The 24,369-nt window shown below is 41.3% G+C and overlaps 1 protein-coding gene across 3 annotated transcripts in view; it reads left to right on the top strand.

Moving 5' to 3' along the window:
• Positions 1–24,369, top strand: part of iqsec1b (IQ motif and Sec7 domain ArfGEF 1b) — a 514,186-nt gene that overhangs the window by 173,240 nt on the left and 316,577 nt on the right. For all 3 annotated transcript variants that reach the window (XM_060910459.1, XM_060910458.1, XM_060910462.1), the window contains exon 2: positions 2,147–2,182. In XM_060910459.1, the coding sequence (XP_060766442.1) occupies positions 2,147–2,182 (36 nt within the window). The remainder of the gene's footprint in view (positions 1–2,146; positions 2,183–24,369) is intronic.

Genomic DNA, 24,369 nt, shown 5'->3' with positions numbered 1-24,369 from the left:
GAAATTCAAGATGGCTGCCCATTTTAAAGATGGCCGCCATGTCCAGTACAGAAATATATTGTTTTGCCATAACTATGCACAGACTTGTCTGATATGGATGATTCTGGCATCAAATTATACATTTTTGACCATGTAGAATCCAAATCTGGGAGAATAAAATCACTCAGAAGCTTACTTTTGCCTTATTCTTGGCCTTTTGTAAAATAGTCCACTAACATAGCTAGCATGCATGTTTGTATAGACTGTAGCAATAATTATAGTTTGGGGTGTAGGGTGTAGCAGTAGAGGTAGAGGATGTCCTCGTCATAGCAATCAGTGTTCTGCTTCTCCTTCAAGGGATTGGTCTGCACCAGTTGTGGGTGGCCTTTGGCCAAGGATGAAACCTGAGATGGATTCCTGTACATGACCTACACCTCTCTTTAGGATTGGAGAAGAGCAAAGGAATACTCTTCTTCCATGCCTTCACTGGTTGCGATGTTGTATCGGGCTTCTGCAGCAAAGGGAAGAAGTCTGCATGGCAAACCTGGGATGTGTATGCTGAAGCTTCTGATGTCTTTGCCAAGCTCAGCCAGTACCCACCAACAGTAGATGATGATCTGGAGGTCCTGGAGAAGTTTGTGGTGACAATGTATGACAGGTCCAGTACAGTTGCACGTGTTGATGATGCCAGGCTGGATATGTTTGCTCGAAAGCAGAGGCCATATGAAGCCATCCCTCCAACTCAAGCAGCACTACTTCAGCATGCAAAGCACGCTGCCTATCAAGCAGGCTGTATATGGAGTCAGTCAACACTGCGCCAACCAGAAACACAAAGTCCTGCTGACTGGGGATGGACAAAGAGTGGAGGCACATGGAAGGTCTTCTGGACAACGCTTCCACCTATTGCCGAGAGTTGCCAACAGCTGACCAAATGTGGATGCAAATCTGAATGCCGTGGAAGGTGCAAATGCTACCGATTCAGTCTCACCTGCTATGTAGCTGCAAATGTGAGGACAAGTGAAACCATGCAGCTCACTGCTGGGGTGAACAGTGCATTTGTGAGCTCTGTATTTGACTCATTGCACTCTGTAGTGACAAACATTGACCATAACTAAACATTCCAGTTGTGCATTTAAAAATAACAAATAAATAAAATAGTTTGTAGGATATGTTCTGGTCTATGTATATTTTTTCATCATATTTTTGCTAGAAATGGCAGAAAGGAGCTCCCTAGAAGGTTAAGAGTGGGATTTTTAGATTTCTCATAGTCAAAAACCTACTTTTAGACACCAAGATCATTCAAATCGGTCAAAGTGGCCAGATTATATCCCATTTTCAAGTCTGCAGCGGTGGCCATCTTGAAAATAAGCAGCCATCTTGAATTTCAGGTGGCCCGCATACTTTTTCAAAAGAATAATGTCTAAGGAGTATTTGTGCCAAGTTTGGTGCTTGTATCACCATTTGAAAGATTGTTTCAGTTATCTGCTACACTGTGAGGAAACCCGCCAACATCCCAGAGTTGAAGCTGTTCTGTATGGAGGAATGGGCTAAAATTCCTCCAAACCGGTGTACAGGACTGATCAACAGTTACCGGGAACGTTTAGTTGCAGTTATTGTTGCACAAGAGGGTCACACCTGATACTGAAAGCAAAGGTTCACATACCTTTGCCACTCAGATATGTAATATTGGATAATTTTCCTCAATAAATAAATGACCAAGTATTATAATTTTGTCTCATTTGTTTAACTGGGTTCTCTTTATCTATATTTAGGACTTGGGTGAAAATCTGATTGTTTTAGGTCATATTTATGCAGATATATAGAAAATTCTAAAGGGTTCACAAACTTTCAAGCACCAGCGTAGGTGTAGATACTAAATCGCCTCGAGGTGAGGATTAATGTGTGAATGGTGCCCTTCGATGGACACTCATACCAACCAGAGTGAATTCTCCTGCTTTGTGCCCACTGTTTATGGGATTTGTGCTGGATCCACTGCAGTCCTGATTCACTGTATTCTAATCATTTACTCTTGTTAGTCTAGTTTTCTTTCCACTCATTTAGTGGCTTTATCCATCCTTGTGCATGTTTTATATCATTTCTAGAAAATGTACATTTTGTATTTATAAAAACAATTTTTTCAGTGCTATTATTTCTCTTTGCCTTTCAGGACCGAGAGTGAAGCCTTGCGTGTCTCAAATGTCAGGTATGGATGAATCATGTATCCTGCTCTCCTGTCACCCTGCTTATCAGTTTCAGACCTTATAAAGCATGGCCATTTCCAGCTCTGAGGCACATCATTGCAAAAGTCACATCTCATAACTGATATTGTCCCTGTTTTCTGTCTGTCTCCTGTTTGGAGAGTTTCTTATTCTCCAGGGAGCCCTGTCCTTGGAGTCAGCTTGGGCTTTTACAGTAATGACCAGTTCCGAATGCAGTTTATTTCTTGTGGTTGCTTCTGTATCTGTGAAACGCCAAAATTCCATTGACCAGTGTGAGTGGACAACACTCTTCTACTGGTTTTCTGACTACAGTTGAGCACAAAACTTTATATACACACAAGGTAAAAAAAAAAATAATAATAATAATTCTCCACTCATTCTAAATTCCACACATCTCCTGTAACCATATTCTTTAAAGTGTTAAGTCAGTTGGGGGTATCTAACATATTCTCATGAGAGATCATTTTAAAATGAGCTCCATCAGGCTTGTGGGACTCCTTGCCCAGATATGATTATTTTTTCCCCCTTCATTTCAGTGCACAAATCATTTTCTTCTATCTACTTTCTATCTACCACAGATGCTTGTGGTACCTTTAGGTGTTTGGAAATTGCTCCAAAGGAGGAATCTGACTTGTGGAGGTCCACTTTTCATTCATTCATTCATTCATTCATTCACCGCCTCTAAAGGTAGCCCCTTTTACAGCCACAAGTGCCTTCCCAAGTATCAGTTGGATAATGAAACACTTCTAAAAGGGTCATTCCATATCACCTCACCCAGAGGTGGTTGTACCATGATCTCAGAATTTGGCAAAGTTTGGTACAGAGGACTGATAAATCTCGTATTGTAGAAATCTGTCTGTCGGCACTTAAAATATGATGCATTTGAAAAATAATAATGACTTTTTTCCAACAAATTAATCAATCTTGACTTTTCGGTGGCTTAAGTTTTAATGATCTTGCAAAGCCGTGCTCTTGTAAATATTTCTGGCCAGAGTCTGTGCACTATTCGGGTAGTCCAGCTCATAGCAAGGCTGCATCTGTGATTTGATTTTTTTTTTTTAATATGCCCTACAAAATGGCAGAAATGCAAGATTTATACAAAAATTATTCTGAAGCACTTTTCACATGCTTATAAAAAAGATCAGTATGAGTATCAGTAGATCAGTTGAGAGACACTTGAAATTTTGTGACCATTACATTATTGATGACCGTACTGCCATTGTGGACACTAGATATTGCTTCTACTCTTAGTTATAAGATTTCAAATTAAGAAAATGGTCAGTTTTACTGCATTTAAAAAAAAAAATTCTAAAAAATTATCTAAACTATATACATTACCCATCTACTTTGTTAGGAATACTGGTACACCTACACATTCATGCAGTTATCTAATCAGCCAATGCATCAGCAGTATAGCAGCGCAGTGCATAAACTCTTGAAGATACAGAGCAAGAGCTTCAGTTTATATTCACATCAAACATCAGAATGTTGAAAAAAATGATCTGTGCCCTTAACTGTGGCGTGGCTGTTGGTGCCAGATGGGCTGGTCTGAGTATTTCAGAAACTGCTGATTTCCTGAGATTTACAACAGTCTCTAGAATTTACGCAGAATGGTGCAAAAACCACGGAGTGAGCAACAGTTCTCTGGGTGGGAAATACCTTGTTAATAAGAGAAGTCAGGGGAAAATGGCCAAATTGGTTCAAGCTACCAGGAAAGATATAGAAACTTGATCACCCTTTACAATCATGGTAAGCAGAAAAACAAATCAGCCCATCTGGCACCAACAGCCATACCACAATGTGGGTGCATTTGGGTAATTGAGTGATCAATCTCATTAAATCTGAAGGTTAATAATTAAAATTGAATCAGTCTCATTTGAATTGTTTTCAGTGAATAATTTTCATTGAATCAGTCTCATATCATTAAATCACTCATGGAATCAGTCTCATTAATCAGTCTCATTAATTAATACCATTAATTTTGGTGCTTAATAATAAATTACCAAACAGCTAAATTATGGTAAATTCCAATTATTATGATCACTTACCATATTGCATAAATCATATGCACCTTTTAGAATTCTTTGGAGGTTGGGGACTTCAAAGATATTGGAACACAAATAAACACAGTTTCAATAATAAATGAATTTATTATAACAAAGATAAAAATGGATAATGGCAGTTGAAATATATACAAACAGTGAGATGTGTGTGTGGTGTGTGTGAGTGAAAGGCCCTAAGGCCTGAGCAGAAGGCTAGCATGGGATGCTAGCTAGGTATGTTCGTGTGTGTCCACGTGGTGTAGGGATCACCACGTGGGATTTGAGGAGAACAAAGGAATTAGCCTTGTGTGGCTAAGGTAAGACAAAGGGAAGCTAACTAAGGTGAGTTTGTGAGACATGTGGCCACGTGTGGAGGCCTAGATTAGCCTCGTGTGGCTAAGCTAAGACAAAGGAATGCTAGCTAAGGAGGGTGTGTCACCACGTGGGGATTGAGAACGAAGGATTTAGCTCTGGTTGCTAGCTAAAGGTGTGTTTGTGTGTGTGTGGAGAGAGAGAGACCTTGTGTGTGGCCTACAAAAAGGATTAGCTCTGGTAGCTAACTCCACATGTGTTTGTGGGGGAGGAGTTGACCATGTGGTATGGCCTAGCAAAAGAAAGAAGCTAGCGTGGGATGCTAACTGAGGTGTATTTGTGAGGCCAGGTGAGGCCTGTGACCACGTGTTTGTGTGTGTGTCAGGCCTGGTGACCACGTGTTCGTGTAGGCCTAGATTAACCTCGTGTGGCTAAGCTAAGACAAAGGAATGCTAGCTAAGGAAGATGTGTCACCACGTGGGGTTTGAGAACGAAGGATTTAGCTCTGGTTGCTAGCTAAAGGTGTGTGTGTGGGGGAGGCCCGCCACGTGTTAGAGACCAAAGATTAGCTCTGTGTGGCTAACTCCACGTGGTGGAGGCCTTGTGATCCCTTGAGACAATACAATTAGCCCTGGAGGCTAATGGAACAAAAGAATTAGCCGTGTGTTTAGCTAAGGTGTTTGTGATGCCTGGTGAGCTAGCTTTGGTTGCTAATTAGACAAAGAATTAGTCGTATGTGGCTAGCTAAGGCCCAAGGATCCTACCTCGTGGTGTTAAGACAAAAGGTGTTAATAAGGAATAAAGAGAAGCATGCAAAGCCTATCTATTAAACAATTGAGAGATTAAAACAAAATAAATCAATTCAACACGCTGCGTGTCTATAGTGTAACAATTAAACATGAGTTTAAATTCACACTACTTCAATAAAAGCTAATTCCTAAGACTAGGTTTTTCCTGAATGCCAAGTCTTACTCAGTATCTTGCCTCTAGCAAGATTATGAAGAGATGTTCCGAGACTTTTGGAGTTTTGCCATTGTGGAGCACGTGAGTCGCTTCCGTGAGGCGCAGAGAACTTCTTGATCCGACACGTGGTCGCTCGTGATGAAAAGAAAGTCTCTGATTAAACAATGTGCACAGCTTTTGAGTTAAAAAGGATCCAGTTGCTTCTTAACTTTAAAATAACTGCCTGGTTGCAGTGTTGTACGTACTTATAAGGAACAAATGAAAAACCGGTTGTAAACTCAAGCTGAGTTTGAAAATCGCACGATCTTAGTCTACGTGGCCAAAGGTAAACAAAGAAAAGCACGAAACTCTGATTCTTGCAAGAAAGAAAAGACATCTTTTTGGGTTTGCTCGTGGAGTGAGCGATTCCTCCCTGTGTCCGTGTTGAAATCACGGCGCCAAAAGAGGAGGAGCTAGGAGTTTCCGGGTTTCTTATGCTTTCATGGAGGATGTGACGGTGATCCTGCCCACGCGTGATGTAGATCAACGTGGAAGCTGGTGATGGGAGTTGTAGTCCTTAAAGGGACTGTTGTAGTTCTTAAACGGGCTGTGTATTGTACCTACAACAATTAAAGTCAGAGATCTCCTTTTTTTCCCTCCCTTTCTGATATTTGTCGTGAACAATAACTGAAGTTCTTGACCTGTATCTGCATGGTTTTATGCATTGCACACCTGCCACATGAATTATGTGCGCGAATGCACAGATGTTCCTAATAAAGTGGACAGTGAGTGTACCTCTGTTTTCTTTCTTGTATATTGTATTGTGCTGCGTGTTTGGTAAAACCCTATCCATCCATTTTGGCATATCACTACAGTGACGTGGCCGCTCTGACGGTTTCAGCCATCAACGTCTCAAGGAAACATTACAGTAGTGGTTTCCTGTTGCCTTCGACTGGATTATTATAGAGGTTTTTTCCTCTCAACCATTTGCGCACTCATTCACACCTACGGTCAATTTAGAGCCACCAGTTAGCCTAACCTGCATGTCTTTGGACTGGTGGGAGAAACCGGAGCACCCGGAGGAAACCCACGCAGACACGGGAGAACATGTAAACTCCACACAGAAAGGCCCCTGCCAGCTGCTGGGCTCGAACCCAGAACCTTCTTGCTGTGAGGTGACCGTGCTAACCACTACACCACTGTGTCGCCAGTAAAACCCCACTAGTTCTTATTCTCAAAAAAAAAAAGCAGAAGATTTTGTTGCTGAAATTGTCAAACCTTGTCAATTTTACCAGTCTCTTAAAAAGTGTAAAATTCAGCATTGATGAAGTGTAGAGAGATGGTGTAAGCAATGGGTCTAATAAAATTTGCACAACAAATGCAATGTACCCACAGGGTTGTCTTGTTTCTATTTCTGTAAAACCCTATACCTAAAATGTTACTGGTTTGCCATCAATATGGAAGCAATGAGGAATTCTCCTATGTTCCTAGAATATTCCAAAAACCAGTTACAAGTAGACATTTTTCTGTTGCTGAGAATTATTGTAAATTTAATTGTGGATCTGATGCCACGGGAATTTGGGGATCTTATCTATAAAATCCTGTGAAAACAAAACGGGCCCAGTAGTCTCCAAATTATCATTGTGTCTTGTGCAATAACCATCATTGGAATCAATTTTGACTCGCTCTGTTTGCATACTCAAGTTTTGAAGAAGACTGCCAAATTAAGTCCGACCAATAAGGTTGGAACAACTAAATGAAACACTTTTACAGCAAACAATGTAGTGCTCATCAAAAGAAGAATGGGTTTATGTGGAGCTGGTGCCAAAAATTATATGTGCATTCATCACAGACTGGTTTAACGTGACTGATTTTGAAGAATACCAGAGAAAATGTTGTGGTCCCTTCAACAAACACAAAACACAACTGAACTGGCTGATCTCTTGCGAAAAGAATCGATGCAGCTGTGAATCCTGGAATGAAATGATGCCCAAGATGTGATTCTGAGGTTGTCAGTAACCCTGCTGAATCCAGTACTGAGTTGGAACAAAGTGACTTTGAAGTAAAGACTGAAGATGTGTTTTCAGAGAAGGCATAAACAAGCTTTACATCCATGGGTCTGTCACCATTTCAGAAGACCTAGCCAGCCACAATGTTGAGCGTGCATCCAATGGAAGGGTTATGAGGATCTAACTGATGATTTTATGGGGAAGAACCAGCATTTGTCATTGTTGACCCTGGTACCCCAGTGCTGGACTTGGGAGAGAATTTGCTTTCACATTGTACCTGACAAAGAAAGCAAGGTCACTTCTGCATCAAAAAGGTAAATTAACAGAACCAGATTCCATGAAAAAGCCCTTAAGCCATGAAGTCAAGCAAAGCATCATTTGAGTTTTCTGAAGATGATGTCAGCAGAATTTTCTCTGGTGCAAAGAACTTTGCATCCATTTGTATTTATTTGTATATACACACTCCTAAATTTATTTTTTATTTTTCATAATGGGGGGAGTTCTGTTGGCAAATGAAACTGGGATGTACAGTATCTAGTACTAGAATAACTGTTTACACATGCATAAATTCATGTCATTAGCTGCTTCTTAATATTGGATTTTATGCTTTTCGACAATGAAATATTTATTTTTAATTTTAGCAATTTTATCCAGATCCTTATATCTATAAACTTTCCAATTGGAACTTGGTGGTTATATTTCACACATGGAATAATGCAAGCAACAAGAATGAAGATGGTGCTATATAGTATAGGAAATAAATTTTTCAAAATATGGGTCACAAGTAGTTAAATTAATTTTCTTCAATTTGAAAAACACCTGTTCGGAACATTCTACAGGTTAAACAAGTTAATTGCTAACTTCAAAAGGCTCAGTCATTCCCAAGCAAGGATGGGGCAAGGTTCACAACTTTTGTGAAAAACTGCATGGGTAAATAGTCCAACAGTTTAAGAACAATTTGGTTATTTCACCAGTCTACAATCCATAATATTATAAGTTTCAAAGAATCCAGAGAAATCTTAGCACGTGAGGGGCAAGGCTGAAAATGAACATTGAGTGCCCGTGACCGTGATTCCTCAGGCAGCACTGCATTAAAAACATGCATGACCGTAGAGGTCTGCGCGGGTCGGATTTTTCAGTCCCGCCCGTGCCCGCATTGTGCAGTCCCGTGCCTGCAAAGAATTATGATTTTTCAGTCCCGCGCCTGCAAAGAATTATGATTTTCAGTTCCGCTCCTGCCCGCGTCTGCCATATTTTGTCCCGGTCCTGCCCGCATGATGCAGACGTTCGCGTTATTTCTCACGAAAGTTCTTGTCTTGACACAGCGTGATGGTGCCCCGCCCCCTACTTTGAGTGGATTTGAGCATAAATATCTACAGCTCACATTCACGTTTGTTATTATTTACCTTGTTTCTGAATTCGGAATGTTGAAATGGCAGCATGTAGACCTAATAATAATAATTATTTAATTAGGCTAATCATTTAAGTATGCGCTCTCCCGTGGTGCGTCTCCTATGAATAATTAGTGTGAAAGGAGAGATGGATCGCACTCTTGAACTTATTCTTTTAGTTACATTTCTTTTCAGTTGTTTTTAGCAGCAGGAGGAGACAAATGTTTCGGCTGTTGCCTTCGTCAGTGTCTCTAATAATAAATAAAAAAAGACAGGCGAGCACGTAATTCCAAGTGGAAATTTGGTATATTTATTGTTAAGCCATACAAAACATTAGGCTAACCCAGTTTACATTTGTAAAGCATTTCTAACTAAAATGTCCGATTTCAGGACTCTTGACTTTTTAACGGTAAATGTACCTCTTTTTAAAGCAGCACTTACTTTTGAAGCACTGTGAGCTTCAGTAAAGGAGCTCTGCTCTTCTGCCATGATCGGAGATCTCAAACACGGAAGAGGAATGGAATCGGAAACGTACGAGAGTTATTTATCCTCTCCTGGATCAGAATCAGAATTCTGATGACCAGCTCATCTAAGGTGTCATTGAGGCATCATGTTAGTGTGGGTCACTGGAGGCTGGGTGTGAACGGCGAGTCATTAGAGTGATCAAAGGATTGCCCGTTAGGGTGATCAATGGCAAATTTAAGATGCCATTCCTCACTCAATCTGGCAATCTGACACTCTGCAAATTTAGGCATCTTAAAGTGTTTTTATTAATGCCAAATAAAATATCCAGCACAAATTATATATGATAGACATAAATTAATAATTTATAAATTTTATTTTAAACACGTTTTTAGTTAGCGGGACTGCAGCTTATGTGCACTCCTGCCTGCGCCCGCGCCCGCAATGAGCTTTCAAAATTTGTCCCGCGCCGCACTGCTTTGCGGCGGGTCCCGCGGGACTCCCACGGGAGTGCAGGGCTCTACATGACTGTGTAAAGGACATTACTACATGGGGTTGGGAACAGTTCGGAAAACTGTTATTGGTAAACGCAGTTCGTCACTGTGTCTACCATGCAAAGCGAAAGTCCTAGATCAACAATATCCAGAAATGTCACAGCATTCTCTGGGTTTGAGCTCAGCACTGGTGCAAAGTGGAAAGTGTGTGCTGTGGTCTGACAAGTCCACATTTCAAATTGTTTTTGGAAATTGTACATGTTGTGTCCTCTGTGTTTTAAAGAGGAAAAGGAGCATCCAGATTGTTACCAGCACAAAGTTCAAAAGCCGGCATCTATGATGGAATGGCGGTGTGTTGGTACCAAAGGCATGAGTAACTTGCACGTCTCTGAAGGCTCCGTTAATGCTGAAAGGTGCATTCAGGTTTTGGAGCAACATATGCTGCCATCCAGACAACGTGCTTTTCAGGGATGTCCCTGCTTATTCCAGCAAGACGACAAAAGCCACATTCTGCACGTGTTACAACAGCATGGCTTTGTAGTAAGAGTGAGGGCGCTAAAATGACCTGCCTGCCTCCCACGGAAAATGTGTGGTGCGTTATGAAGCACAAAACACGACAACAGAGACTCCAGACTGTTGAGCAACTAAAATAATATATCCGGCAAGAATGAGAGAGAATTTCACTGTCAAAATTTCAAAAATTAGTGTCCTCAGCTCCCAAATGCTCACTGAGTGTTGTTAAAATGAAAAGGTGATGTAACACAGCGGTAAACATGCCCCTGTCCCAACGTTTTTTTGGAGTATGTTGCAGGCATCAAATTCAGAATAGGTGTATATTTAAAAAAAAAAAAAAAAAGGTTCAGTTTGGACATTAAACATGTTGGTTTTGTATTACAGGCCAAAAAGGATTTGAAAACTTGGGACACAGCATCACACTTTTTTTTTTTTTTTTTTTTTTTTTTTGGAAGGTTGTAAAGCAACACAGCTTTGTTGGACTATTGAAATAAAAGTGAAGAAAGCTTAATTTGTGCAAGAAATCAAACACCCCTACAATATAAAACCAGCGCTATGGGTTGGGGGTGTTTTGTTTGTTTGTTTGTTTGTTTGTTTGTTTTTGTGGAGTACAACCATACTAAGTAATTCTCAATTTCCAGAAGCAGTCTTGGCCTAGAATAAGTAATTTAAAAGTTTTGATGCAACCAGTGTTTTGGAATTTGGTTGAATTGACATGGATGGCTGTAAAAGTCTTTATACCAGTTTCTGGAATCTTTGGGACCATTTAGACCCCGTCAACTTGGTGTATGCAAATGTTTGATTCACTGCAATTCGGACATTGTGAATAAAAGCTGAAATAAATCTGCCTCTAATTGATTGTTCACATATAAGGTCATTTTAAAACAAAATAGAAGATCTAAGCCACAGTAAATGCATGGGAACATTAAATGTGTGGAGTCGTGAAAAAATTACTTTAAATATCTTTAGCGTAGGTACTGTATATGCGATCTTTTGACCTCAACTCAGCTGCTGCTTTTTTCTTTTGTATACTTTGTGCATGCTGTATTGGTTTGCATTTAATTAATTTGGATCATTTCCAGGCATGATGGGCATTTGAGCATCCAAAACTCTGGTATAAACCATAGTCAAGGACAGCTTTCAATATGTTCAGGTTTTATTTTCTTCCAATACCTTCCCAGTTTTGGTCTTGCGACCAAAATAAATGGGATATAGAAATTGATATCTTCTAATTAAAACAGTAATATTTATCTGGCATTTTAGTTAAACGGTGTCAGCCCTGCGATAACCTGGCGACTTGTCCAGGGTGTACCCTGCCTCTCGCCCATAGTCAGCTGGGATAGGCTCCAGCTTGCCTGCGACCCTGTAGGACAGGATAAAGCAGCTAGAGATAATGAAATGAGCTTTTAGTTAAACGCAATAATTTTCCACATTTGAATAAGGATGATTGAGGATAGTTATCTCATTTAGGTTTAAGTCAGTTATGCCATATTTGGCCCAGTTGTTCACATTTCAGAACAACAGTTTTGTGGAGATTACGGGGGGGAATCAGACTGAGCTGATTTATAATGGACTGAAGCTAAGTGGAAAATTGTCCCAGTGTCTGATGAATCAAAATTTGAAATCTTTTTTGGAAATCATGGACACCGTGTCCTTTGGACTAAAGAGGAAAGGAACCATCCAGCTCGTCACTACACAGTTTAAAAGCCAGCATTTGTGATTGTACGGGGGTGGCATTAGTATACATGACATGGGTAGCTTGCACACGTAGGAAGGCACCATTTAACGTTGAATTGATGTATACAGGTTTTGGAGCAACATGCTGCCAACCAGAGGACATCTTTTTTTTCACAGAAGGCCTTGCTTTTTTCACCAAGACAATGCCAAACCGCATTCTGCACATATTGCAAATGCATGGCTCTGTAGTAATAGAGTCAGGGTGCTAAACTGACCTGTCTCCCATTGAAAAACATTTGGCACATTTATGAGAAAGGAGACTCAAAACTCTTGAGCAACTGAAACTGTAAGTCAGGCAAGGATGAGACATTTCACTTCCAAAAAAAAAAAAATCTGCAGTTGGTCTTCTCAATTCCCAAACATTTATAGTGTGTTGTTAAAAATAGAGATAATGCAACACAGTGGTCAACATGCCTCTGTCCCAACCTTTTTTTGAAACATGTTTCTGTCATCAGATTAAAAATGTGCATATATTTTTTAAAAAGTAATAAAATTTGTTATAACATTTGATAAGTTGTCTTTGTACCGTTTTCAATGTAACACAGGGCTTCCATGACTTGCAGATTATTGCATTCTATTTTTATTTACATTTTACACAGCATCCCAACTTTTGGGGAGTTGGGGTTGTAGTTTTTAGTAGTTGAAGATTATCAAATTGCAGGTCTTACCCAAAATTACTCCTTAGGGTTCTGGTGCATGTCCCCCATATAAAGGATTTTTTTTTTTTTGTGCGTTTGTGCGCTCTTTGTGCCCACTTCATTACAACAGAGGATGGTCTTGTTTAAACACACAATCTTTTAGTACAGATCAGCATGAGGTATTTGAGAGGAAACTGTGAAACGACAGAAGATTGATTGGCTAAGGTGTCGAAGTAGGAAGGTGCAATAAAGAACACTTCAATTAAATGGAAGTTATTCTAATGTGTAACATTAAATTCAACAACTGATGACAATTGTCAGCCTTGTGCCAGTGTAATTTGCTGATCTCTGAGTGATGGGTTTTTATTAGTTTGAGAGGGCAGGGCTATAAAATGAGAGATGCTTAATGAGGGGGAAAGGTGTGCGTGTGTGTGCACGCGCACAGTATACTGATGCTAATAAATCACATACAGAGATTCAGTGCCTGTTTGTCAGCTTAACAGTAACTGACCTTTCTCTTGACACTTTTTTTTGCTTTTCCTTTCAAGACAGAAAACTGTATTGAGACTTAATACACATTTAAAATTCACTGTATTTCACCAGCTTGTATCACATGTATGATTTTTGGATTGGACTTATGGATTGCAGTTGATGTTTTTGAACATACAAATATATATTTAAGCACCTCATAGATCAGTAATGTCTTCGTGAGCTTGCACTCACAATCGAGAAACATCAGTGATTGTTGTACAAATGGCAGTTAAGTGGGATCAGTGTTTTTCATTTATTACGTAGTCTGAGACTGACGAAAGCATCAGGTGACCGACCAAACCTTCTGAGGACAAAAGCACTGTTGTGATTGTTGCAGCTGTTGTTGAGGCCGGGACACTGGTAGTGCTTTGCTCAAGAGTTTGCTTGTGTGTGAGGGAGAGAACACGTTGTTCAAACAGTGTCCATCTCTGTGTCCTGTCTACTTTTCAAGGTGATATTAGATTTGCATAGTCCTTGAACATATGTATTTTACAAAGCTTTTTATATAATTATATATAAAATCCATCCATCCCAGTGGCTGGCGAGGGCCTTTCTGTGTGGAGTTTGCATGTTCTCCCCGTATCTGCGCGAGTTTCCTCTGGGTGCTCCGGTTTCCCCCACAGTCCAAAGACATGCAGGTTAGGTTAATTGGTGACTCTAAATTGACTGTAGGTGTGAATGATGGATTGTTTCTCTCTCTGTGTCAGCCCTGCGATGACCTAGCGACTTACGGTATCTAGGGTGTACCCCACCTCTCACCCATAGTCAGCTGGGATAGGCTCCAGCTTGCCTGCGACCCTGTACAGGATAAGCAGCTACAGATGGATGGATGGATGGATGGATGGATGGATGGATATACACAGTTGTGGTCAGAAGTTTACATACATACACTCATCATGGGCATGAATGTAATGGTAATTTTGGGCTTTTAATGATTTTCCTTGAGTTGTTCTTTTTCCAGGGTGGAATGATTGTACAGCATATACCTTTTAATGACTTCAAAAAACAAGAATTGAGTGCACAAGTTTGAATTTATTTTGGATTTTCTCTAATCCTCACCTGGTCAAAATTATACATACAGGCTCAAATAAATTTATACACCCCCACTAATATTTGGTTAAATGTCCCTTAGCAAGTTGCACCTCGACCAGACACTTGGGTAGCCATCAATAAGCTTCTGGCATAATTCTGGCTGGATATTTGACCACTATTCTTGGCAGAATTGGTAGAGTTCATTTAAATTGTTTGGTTTCCTGGCACAGACCTGACTTTTAAGAGTAGTCCACAAATTTTCAGTCGGGTTGAGGTCAGGGCTTTGGGAAGGCCATTCCAGAAGCTTAATGTTAGCCTGCTTTATCCATATAGGCCACAATTGAAATCCACGCTATAGTGCTGTGATTCTTTCAGAAGGGCAGGCATTGTTTTTTGTGGTGGTTTGTAAAACATTTCAAGTCTCAGTGTCTTTTACAGTTCCCCTAAAATTAATGAAGAAAGAAAGCAGTGAAATTGAATTTAACTGATCTGAACTGAGAGGACGGAGTCTCACTTGATGATGATGACTTAAGTATAATTTGGTGTTCAAGCGCCTCATAGTATAAAAATATTTGCACTCTGCTGTATTATGTTGCTTGGCCTACTGGCACTTATTTTTCAGTCTATTATCTAACTAGAGTCGATGCATGTTCTGATGAATGCAGCTAATTGTCCAGTGCGACTTACCATTTGTGATTGTGTGTACTTTATCAGGAACTGTAGTTAGTTTCTATTTTTCTGGTAGTCAGAATAAAAACAATTCGGTGTGTGCCTCCTCTTTCCAGAGAAAGAGCATTGTTTGTGGTTTTCTCTACCATAAATCCGGATCCTCGTGCAACACAAGGATGTGTGTAGGTCAAGGGGAAATCTGTCACTCCATTCTCTCAGGACTTTATCTTTCTCATTTGAACACTGCACTCTGTGTGTGTGTGTGTGTGTGTGTGTGTGTGTGTGTGTGTGTGTGTGTGTGTGTGTGTGTGTGTGTGTGTGTGTGAACATCAATTTGGATCCTGTATTAGTCAGGTGTGTGTGTGTGTGTGTGTGTGTGTGTGTGTGTGTGTGTGTGTGTGAGTGAGAGAGAGACTGACTGACTGATTGACTTTCAACTAGGCTAGAGCCTTCTCTTGCTGTGGGTGTGTGTTTAGTGTTTCCACTATGCTGACATGGCGTTCTGTATTCAAGGTTAAACGATGAAAGCAAACTAATAAGCCATGTGCTTTCGTACTTTGTATTATCGATGTACAGTATCTGGATGTTAGAAAATGCATTCCAAAGATACTGAATATGCAACTCAAGGTTTTGCGGAGTTGCAAAATACAAACCTTAATGACAATCCAAGACTTGGTCATTACCTCATGTTTGTATTTATTTATTTATTTATTTATTTATTTAGCTACACCGAATATGTGGGTGAGGTTTTATTTCACCTCTGCTAACCCCTAGGGACCGGATACCACCTTGTCTCCATGTGCACACATGCCAAGGAGGGACATGCGAAAGTATCTCAAATACCTGGTTTGACATTTGAAATGCTTATATTCAAATACAGAAATCACAAGTAATATTGCACATTATATTGCACATTGTCCAGTATTGCTTATTGTTAGGCTAGGCTACTGCTCCTTCCCATCCTCTGTCCTCCTGTTACCCCCCCCCCCCCCCCCCCCCGAGAGGAGTTGTACAGTCTAATGGTGTGAGGGACAAAGGAGTTTTTGAGTCTGTTCATCCTGCACTTGGGAAGGAGCATTCTGTCACTGAACAGGCTCCTCTGGTTGCTGATGACGGTGTGCAGAGGGTGACTGGCATTGTCCATGATGTTCAATAGTTTGTCCATAGATCTCACCAGAGAGTCCAGCTTCATGCTGACCACAGAGCCGGCCCGCCTGATAAGTTTGTCCAGCCTGGATGTGTCCTTCTTGGATGTGCTGCGCCCCCCCCCCCCCCCCCCCCCCAGCACACCACGGTGTAAAATAGGACACTGGCGACCACAGACTGATGGAACATCCACAGGAGTTTCCTGCAGATGTTAAAGGACCGCAACCTCCTAAGGAAGTATAGCCTGCTCTGTCCCTTCCTGTATAAGTGTTTGGTGTTGCAAGTCCAGTCCAGCTTGCTGTCCAGCCACAGCCCAAGGTACTTGTAGGAATCCACAGCCTCCACCTCGACTCCCTCGATCAGAACTGGTCGTGACCTTGGTCTGGACCTCCCAAAGTCAATGACCAGCTCCTTGGTCTTCGAGGTGTTGAGCTGCAGATGGTTCCTGTTGCACCACACACCAAAGTCCCTCGCCAGGCTCCTATACTCATCCTCTCTGTAGGTGCATTTGGTAATTATTAAGTGATCTCATTAAATCAGTCTCATTAAATTTGAAGGTTAATAATTAAAATGAATCAGTCTCATTTGAATCGTTTGAAGTGAATCACTCAAGTGAATCACTCAAGTGAATCGTTCAAGTGAATCATACCATTAATCCTGGTGCTTAATAACAAATTACCAAACAGCTAGATTATGGTATATTCCAAATTATTATTGATCACTTACCATATTACATAACTTATATGCACCTTTTTGAATTCTTTGAGAGATTGGGGACTTCAGATATTTATTGGAACACAAATAAAACAGTTTGTTCAATAAATGAATTTATTATAACAAAGATAAAAAGAAATGAATAATAGCAGATTAAATATGTACAGGGAGGTGTGGTCATATACTTGAGTATGTAGATGTATAAGAGCGTGCGTGTGTGTGTGTGTGTGTGTGTGAGGGGGCTATAAAGTTTGGAATGTTATCTGAGGTGTTGGGGGGGGAAGGTGAGGCCCTCCCCCCGGTTTGCCTTGAGACAAAGGAATTCCACCTACTTTATAACATTATCAAATTCACTGAAATCTTGATAAGGTCAAAATGTATAATAAGAATGAAATTGAGGATATTAGTAAGGAATAAGAGAGAGAGAGAGAGAGAGAGAGAGACATGCACAGCCTATCTAATTGAGATATTAAAAACAAAACAGATCAATTCAACACGCTGCGTGTTTAACAGTGTAACAGATAAACCTGGGTTTAAATTCACACTATTTCAATAAAAGCTAAATTCCTAAGACTGATCTTTATTATGCCCAAATGCCAAAACCTTACTCAATATTCTTTAGCCAGATATAAAGAGAGATTCGCCATTGTAGAGCACGTGAGTCGATTCCGTGAGTCGATTCCGTGGACAGAGAACTTCTCTTGATCCAACGCGTCGTGGCTCGTGATGAGAAGAAAAGTCTCTGATTAAAATTAATGTGCACAGCGCTTCAATCAGGAGGAATTCTGGTCGCTCCTAATTACAAATTAAAACTGCGTTTGGGCGGCAGTCGTAACGTCACTTCTAATACGAATAAACCGTTTGTAACTCAGGTTGAGTTTAAAGATCGCGTGACTCTGGAGTTTACCGTGGCCAAGGGTAAGAAAGAAATTGCGCTAAATCGTGGATCTTGCAAGAAAGGAAGAAAAATAAAAGACGTCTTTATCTGGTTTGCCCGAAAAGAGCAATCTCTCTGTGTCCAGACTCCTTGGAGTCCAGGCGGAAAGGTTAAGAGCTAGGAGTGTCCTTGTGGTTCATGCCCTCCTGGGGGATGACGTAGATGATCCCGCCCCGGCGTGACGCAGGTCAAGGCGGAAGTGGGCTGATGGGAAATGTAGTTTCTTAGTGGAATGTACCTACATCTCTGTCGTCACTGATACACCCAATGATGACTGTGTCATAGGCAAACTTCTGAATGTGACACAGCTCCGAGTTGTAGCAGAAGTCTGCAGTGTACAGGGTGAAGAGAAGAGGGGCCAGCACCGTGCCCTGGGGTGCTCTGGTGCTGCTAATCAGTGTCAGACGTGATTTCCTTCAGCCTGACGTACTGCAGCCTGTCAGTGAGGTACCTGGAGATTCAGGTGACCAGGCAGGGGTCCATTCGCATCCTGTTCAGTTTGTCCTGAAGCAATAGGGGCTGGATGGTGTTGAAGGCACTCGAGAAGTCCAAGAAGAGGATCCTCGCTGTGCCATTTCCCTTATCCAGATGCGAGTGGGCTTGGTGTAGCAGGTAGAGGATGGCGTCTTCCACACCGACACCTGCCCAGTACGCAAACTGCAGACAGTCCTGGGCATGTTGTACCTGGGGTCTGAGGAGGCTGAGGAAGAGCCGCTCCAACGTCTTCATCAGATGTGAAGTGAGTGCCACCGGTCGGAAGTCGTTCAGCTCGCTGGGCTGATTCTTTTTGGGAACTGGAACGATACATGATGTCTTCCAGAGGGTTGGCACTCTCCCCAGCTGCAGGCTGAGGTTGAAGATGTGTTGGAGTGGTTCACCCAGTTCAGCAGCACAGGTCTTCAGTAGTCGGGGACACACCTTGTCCGGGTCTGCTGCTTTCCTGGGGTGAAGCTTCCTCAGTTGACCTCTGACCTGGTCTGCAGTAATGCATGGAGGAGTCTGTGTTGAGGTGGGGGAGGAGGGGGCTGCTGTGATGACTGGGGGGAGGTGTGTCGAGGGAAGAAGGAGAGATGGCTGCAGTGAGGGAGAGGTTGGGGAGGGGATGTGGGTTGGTTGAACTGATTTGAAAAAGTCATTCAACTCATTCGCCCTCTCCACTGTCCCCTCAATCACTGGCGGCTCGTTAATAGGGGCGATTTGGGCGATGCACTCCCAAACAGGGAGGGAGATTTTTTTTTTTTTATCTACTCCTACTACCAACAGTAATGTCATTGTCCAATCAGGCTAAGGTCGCGCCTGGTGTAGCCACGCCCTTTTGGGGCGATTTCTGTCAGGTTCAGATTTGCCCCAAAATCTCCCATTGACACTAATGGTACGTACGTTTTTTTTCGAAAATCATGCTTCCAATGCATTTTCTATTGGGTTTTATGTGCTCGCACAAGCAGCGTGCTTACGTCATACGCCTGTTGTGCCGCGCAAGTGTTGCCAGATTGGTTTTAAGTGCATTTTGGCGGGTTTTGAACATAATTTTGGGCTGGAAAACGCAACTTGCGCGGGAAATGTGTGAACATTCTATGAAGATGATGGCGAGTGTTGAGTGCAACAATACGATAGCGTCTCTGAAAGAAGTTCCCTTTAGTCGTCGTACCAATGAGGAGAAAACGGCAATCAAACAGCTAGGACCTCCTAGACCGAATTTAAACATCAAGCAAGTGTCTACGAAGGGAGAGAAGACCTACTCAAGAGGTTTTAACAAGAACTGGTACCACCGGAAAACTTGGCTGGCTGGCTGGCTGTGATGTAGTCAATGCTCTTTTTTGCTACCCTTGCGTTCTCTTCCACCCTGGAAGTAGCACAGCAGACGGTACAGTGATATCTGATATTTGAATTTACTAGGCAAAAGTTGTTTTTGTGTGTGTTTTACCAATGGCAGTTTAACATTGCCATGTTTTTGTTTTACCAATGGCAGTTTAACATTGCCATGCTTGGAATATTTCAGTAGCCTCAAGTTCTCTCTGACTTGGTGTAAATTAAGCATATTTTCAGTTTTTATATATTGTACAGTATGTGTTCATTGGAGCCAGCAGCACCTTACCTTTTTTCCAACTTGTTAAGCCAAGTTGCACTGACTACAAAACCTTGTGTAACCTTGTGTGTGTATATAGCTAAATAACTAAAGCCTTTTGTGTTCATTGACATGCTTGTAATACTTTAAATTTCCTTTTCAGGCATGGCTTTCTGGAGGAATTCTTGGGGGGGGAAAAAAACTGCAGAATTTATTTAGAATTATTTGTTGTTAAAATGGTGCAATTCCATATAAAAAAAAACACATAATTAAGCTGCACATGTTTGTTTGATTGCTTTTCTTCATCTTTTTCAAAACTTAAACACTTGTTCTGGATTTATATCCTGCCACTTTAATTGCATTCTTTAGAATTGAAGAAATTAGAATGTTTATAATTAAGAATTTGTGTCTACTTATTATAGAATACTGGAATAATATGAGAAAATAAATGAGTAATGTAATATTAATTGATTGTGATGCCAAATGTTTTGCTTTGAAGGCTTCACAATGAATCTTCCTTAGTTTTAGCCTGGCAAGCCAGACTAAATGTGAATATTTGCCACTCGTAGGCAAAAATATTTCTGGCCGCTAGGCGGGTGGGTCTAGTTTACTAGGCTACCTTAGTTTGCCACCTTTAACTTGTTTAGTGTTGCCACCTAGTGGAGAGAAGAGATATTGTCTATATTGATATCTGAATTTACCAGGCAAAAACAAGTTCGGCCAATTGATTTGCTACCTAGGTCAATTTACTTCAGTCCTGTGGACATTTACGGTCCGTGTAGACATAACAGGGGAAAATTGCCCCCCCTGAAAAAAAAATTCAGGAGCCGCCACTGCCCTCAATGACTCTGGTCTTTGTATTGTGGCCTGTGATGGTTTTCACACCTTCCCAGACCTCCCTCATGCTGTTCTCCTTCAGCTTCTGCTCCACCTTTCTCCTGTAGCTGTCCTTAGCTTCCCTCATGCAGCGTTTTACCTCCTGTTGTGCTGCTTTCATTGCCCCCCATCCCTGCTCCTGAAGGCGGCCTTCTTCCTGTTGAGGACAGCTTTGACTTCCTGTTACCCATGGCTTATAAGGCACAAGCATTGTTTTATAGAATGTATTTCTCTGTAGTGTAATGGCTTTGGATACATTAAGTTTCTACTGACCGTATAGTTCGTGCCACATCCTGTACTTTTATTCCACCATGTCATGTTTTCTCAAGATATTTCATATGTTGTCCGGAACATGCGCCTACTTCATGAGAAGGTAGTAGGGAATGACTGTTTTGACTATGGTGCATCATGTCGTCATATGTCAATATGTGAACTTGTTTGTTGATCTCTGCATGCATGCACACATGGGCCAGATGATATTCAGGCATTATACACCATCTCAGGTAGTTAACCTGGTGTTTTATATCATATTTAGATTAATTGGTATTTTGTGAGCATGATAGTGTATTAGTTCTTAGTTCAGTGTGTATTTGACAGCAAATGTGCAATCACAAGTTTCTTACTTGAACCTTTACTGCAACAGTGCCAGATATCTACAGATATGCGGCAGTGCTTGAAAGTTTGTGAACCCTTTAGAATTTTCTATATTTCTGCATAAATATGACCTAAAACATCAGATTTTTACACAAGTCCTAAAAGTAGATAAAAAGAACCCAATTAAACAAAATGAGACAAAATATATGTGTGTGTGTGTGTGTATATATATATATATATATATATATATATATATATATATATATATATACACACACACACACACACACACAGTGGGGCAAAAAAGTATTTAGTCAGCCACCAATTGTGCAAGTTCTCCCACTTAAAAAGATGAGAGAGGCCTGTAATTTTCATCATAGGTACACTTCAACTATGAGAGACAGAATGGGGGGAAAGAATCCAGGAAATCACATTGTAGGATTTTTAATGAATTAATTGGTAAATTCCTTGGTAAAATAAGTATTTGGTCACCTACAAACAAGTAAGATTTCTGGCTCTCACAGACCTGTAGCAACTTCTTTAAGAGGCTCCTCTGTCCTCCACTCGTTACCTGTATTAATGGCACCTGTTTGAACTCGTTATCAGTATAAAAGACACCTGTTCACAACCTCAAACAGTCACACTCCAAACTCCACTATGGCCAAGACCAAAGAGCTGCCAAAGGACATCAGAAACAAAATTGTAGACCTGCACCAGGCTGGGAAGACTGAATCTGCAATAGGTAAGCAGCTTAGTGTGAAGAAATCAACTGTGGGAGCAAGTATTAGAAAATGGAAGACATACAAGACCACTGATAATCTCCCTCAATCTGGGGCTCCACGCAAGATCTCACCCCGTGGGGTCAAAATGATCACAAGAACGGTGAGCAAAAATCCCAGAACCACACGGGGGGACCTAGTGAATGACCTGCAGAGAGCTGGGACTAAAGTAACAAAGGCTACCATCAAGTAACACACTACGCCGCCAGGGACTCAAATCCTGCAGTGCCAGACGTGTCCCCCTGCTTAAGCCAGTACACAGTACATGTCCAGGCCCGTCTGAAGTTTGCTAGAGAGCATTTGGATGATCCAGAAGAGGATTGGGAGAATGTCATATGGTCAGATGAAACCAAAATAGAACTTTTTGGTAAAAACTCAACTTGTCGTGTTTGGAGGAGAAAGAATGCTGAGTTGCCTCCAAAGAACACCATACCTACTGTGAAGCATGGGGGTGGAAACCTCATGCTTTGGGGCTGTTTTTCTGCAAAGGGACCAGGACGACTGATCCATGTAAAGGAAAGAATGAATGGGGCCATGTATCGTGAGATTTTGAGTGAAAACGTCCTTCCACCAGCAAGTGCACTGAAGATGAAACGTGGCTGGGTCTTTCAGCATGACAATGATCCCAAACACACTGCCTGGGCAACGAAGGAGTGGCTTCGTAAGAAGCATTTCAAGGTCCTGGAGTGGCCTAGCCAGTCTCCAGATCTCAACCCCATAGAAAATCTTTGGAGGGAGTTGAAAGTCCGTGTTGCCCGGCGACAGCCCCAAAACATCACTGCTCTAGAGGAGATCTGCATGGAGGAATGGGCCAAAATACCAGCAACAGTGTGTGAAAACCTTGTGAAGACTTACAGAAAACGTTTGACCTCTGTCATTGCCAACAAAGGGTATATAACAAAGTATTGAGATGAACTTTTGTTATTGACCAAATACTTATTTTCCACCATAATTTGCAAATAAATTCTTTAAAAATCAGACAGACAATGTGATTTTTCTGGATTTTTTTTCCTCATTTTGTCTCTCATAGTTGAGGTATACCTATCATGAAAATTACAGGCGCCTCTCATCTTTTTAAGTGGGAGAACTTGCACAATTGGTGACTGACTAAATACTTTTTTGCCCCACTGTATATAATTGTGTAGACACACACACACACACACACACACACACACACACACGGTCATTTATTGAGGAAAATGATCCAATATTACATATCTGTGAGTGTCAAAAATATGTGAACCTCTAGGATTAGCAATTAACTTGACGGTGAAATTAGTGTCAGGTGTTTTCAATCAATGGGATGATGATCAGGTGTGAGTGGGCACCCTGTTTTATTTAAAGAACAGGGATATATCCAAGTCTGATCTTCACAACACATGTTTGTGGAACTGCATCATGGCATGAACAAAGGAGATTTCTGAGGACCTCAGAAAAAGCGTTGTTGATGCTCATCAGGCTGGAAAAGGTTACAAAACCATCTCTAAAGAGTTTGGACTCCACCAATCCACAGTCAGACAGATTGTGTACAAATGGAGGAATTCAAGACCATTGTTACCCTCCCCAGGAGTGGTCAACCAACAAAGATCACTCCAAGAGCAAGGCATGTAATTGTCTGCGAGGTCACAAATGACCCCAGGGTAACTTCTAAGCAACTGAAGGCCTCTTTCTCATTTAACATTAGCCAATGTTCATGAGTCCACCATCAAGAGAACACTGAACAACAATGGTGTGCATGGCAGGGTTGCAAGGAGAAAGCCACTGCTCTCCAAAAAGAACATTGCTGCTTGTCTGCAGTTTGCTAAATATCACATGGACAAGCCAGAAGGCTATTGGAAAAATGTTTTGTGGACAGATGAGACCAAAATAGAACTTTTTGGTTTAAATGAGAAGCGTTATGTTTGGAGAAAGGAAAACACTACATTCTAGCATTAGAACCTCATTCCATCTGTGAAATATGGTGTTGGTAGTATCATGGTTTGGGCCTGTTTTGCTGCATCTGAGCTAGGATGGCTTGCCATCATTGATGGAACAATGAAGTGAATTACCGTATACCAGCGACATCTAAAGGAGAATGTCAGGACATCTGTCCATGAACTGAGGCTACATCCACACGACAACGGCAACGAGATGTTATTTTAAAAAAAATCGCGTCCATATGGGCAACGATCAGTAAAATATCAGGTCCATATGGCAACGCAACGCTTGCTGAAAACGATGCAATACACATGCCACACCTCTACGTGCGCTGTAAGACGGTCCCTTCGGAGACACCAGAACAATAGAAG

This window comes from Neoarius graeffei, chromosome 26 (assembly GCF_027579695.1).
Source record: "Neoarius graeffei isolate fNeoGra1 chromosome 26, fNeoGra1.pri, whole genome shotgun sequence".
NCBI lineage: Eukaryota > Metazoa > Chordata > Actinopteri > Siluriformes > Ariidae > Neoarius > Neoarius graeffei.
The sequence above is the reverse complement of the archived record's forward strand: the minus strand, read 5'-3'. Positions and strand labels throughout refer to the sequence as shown.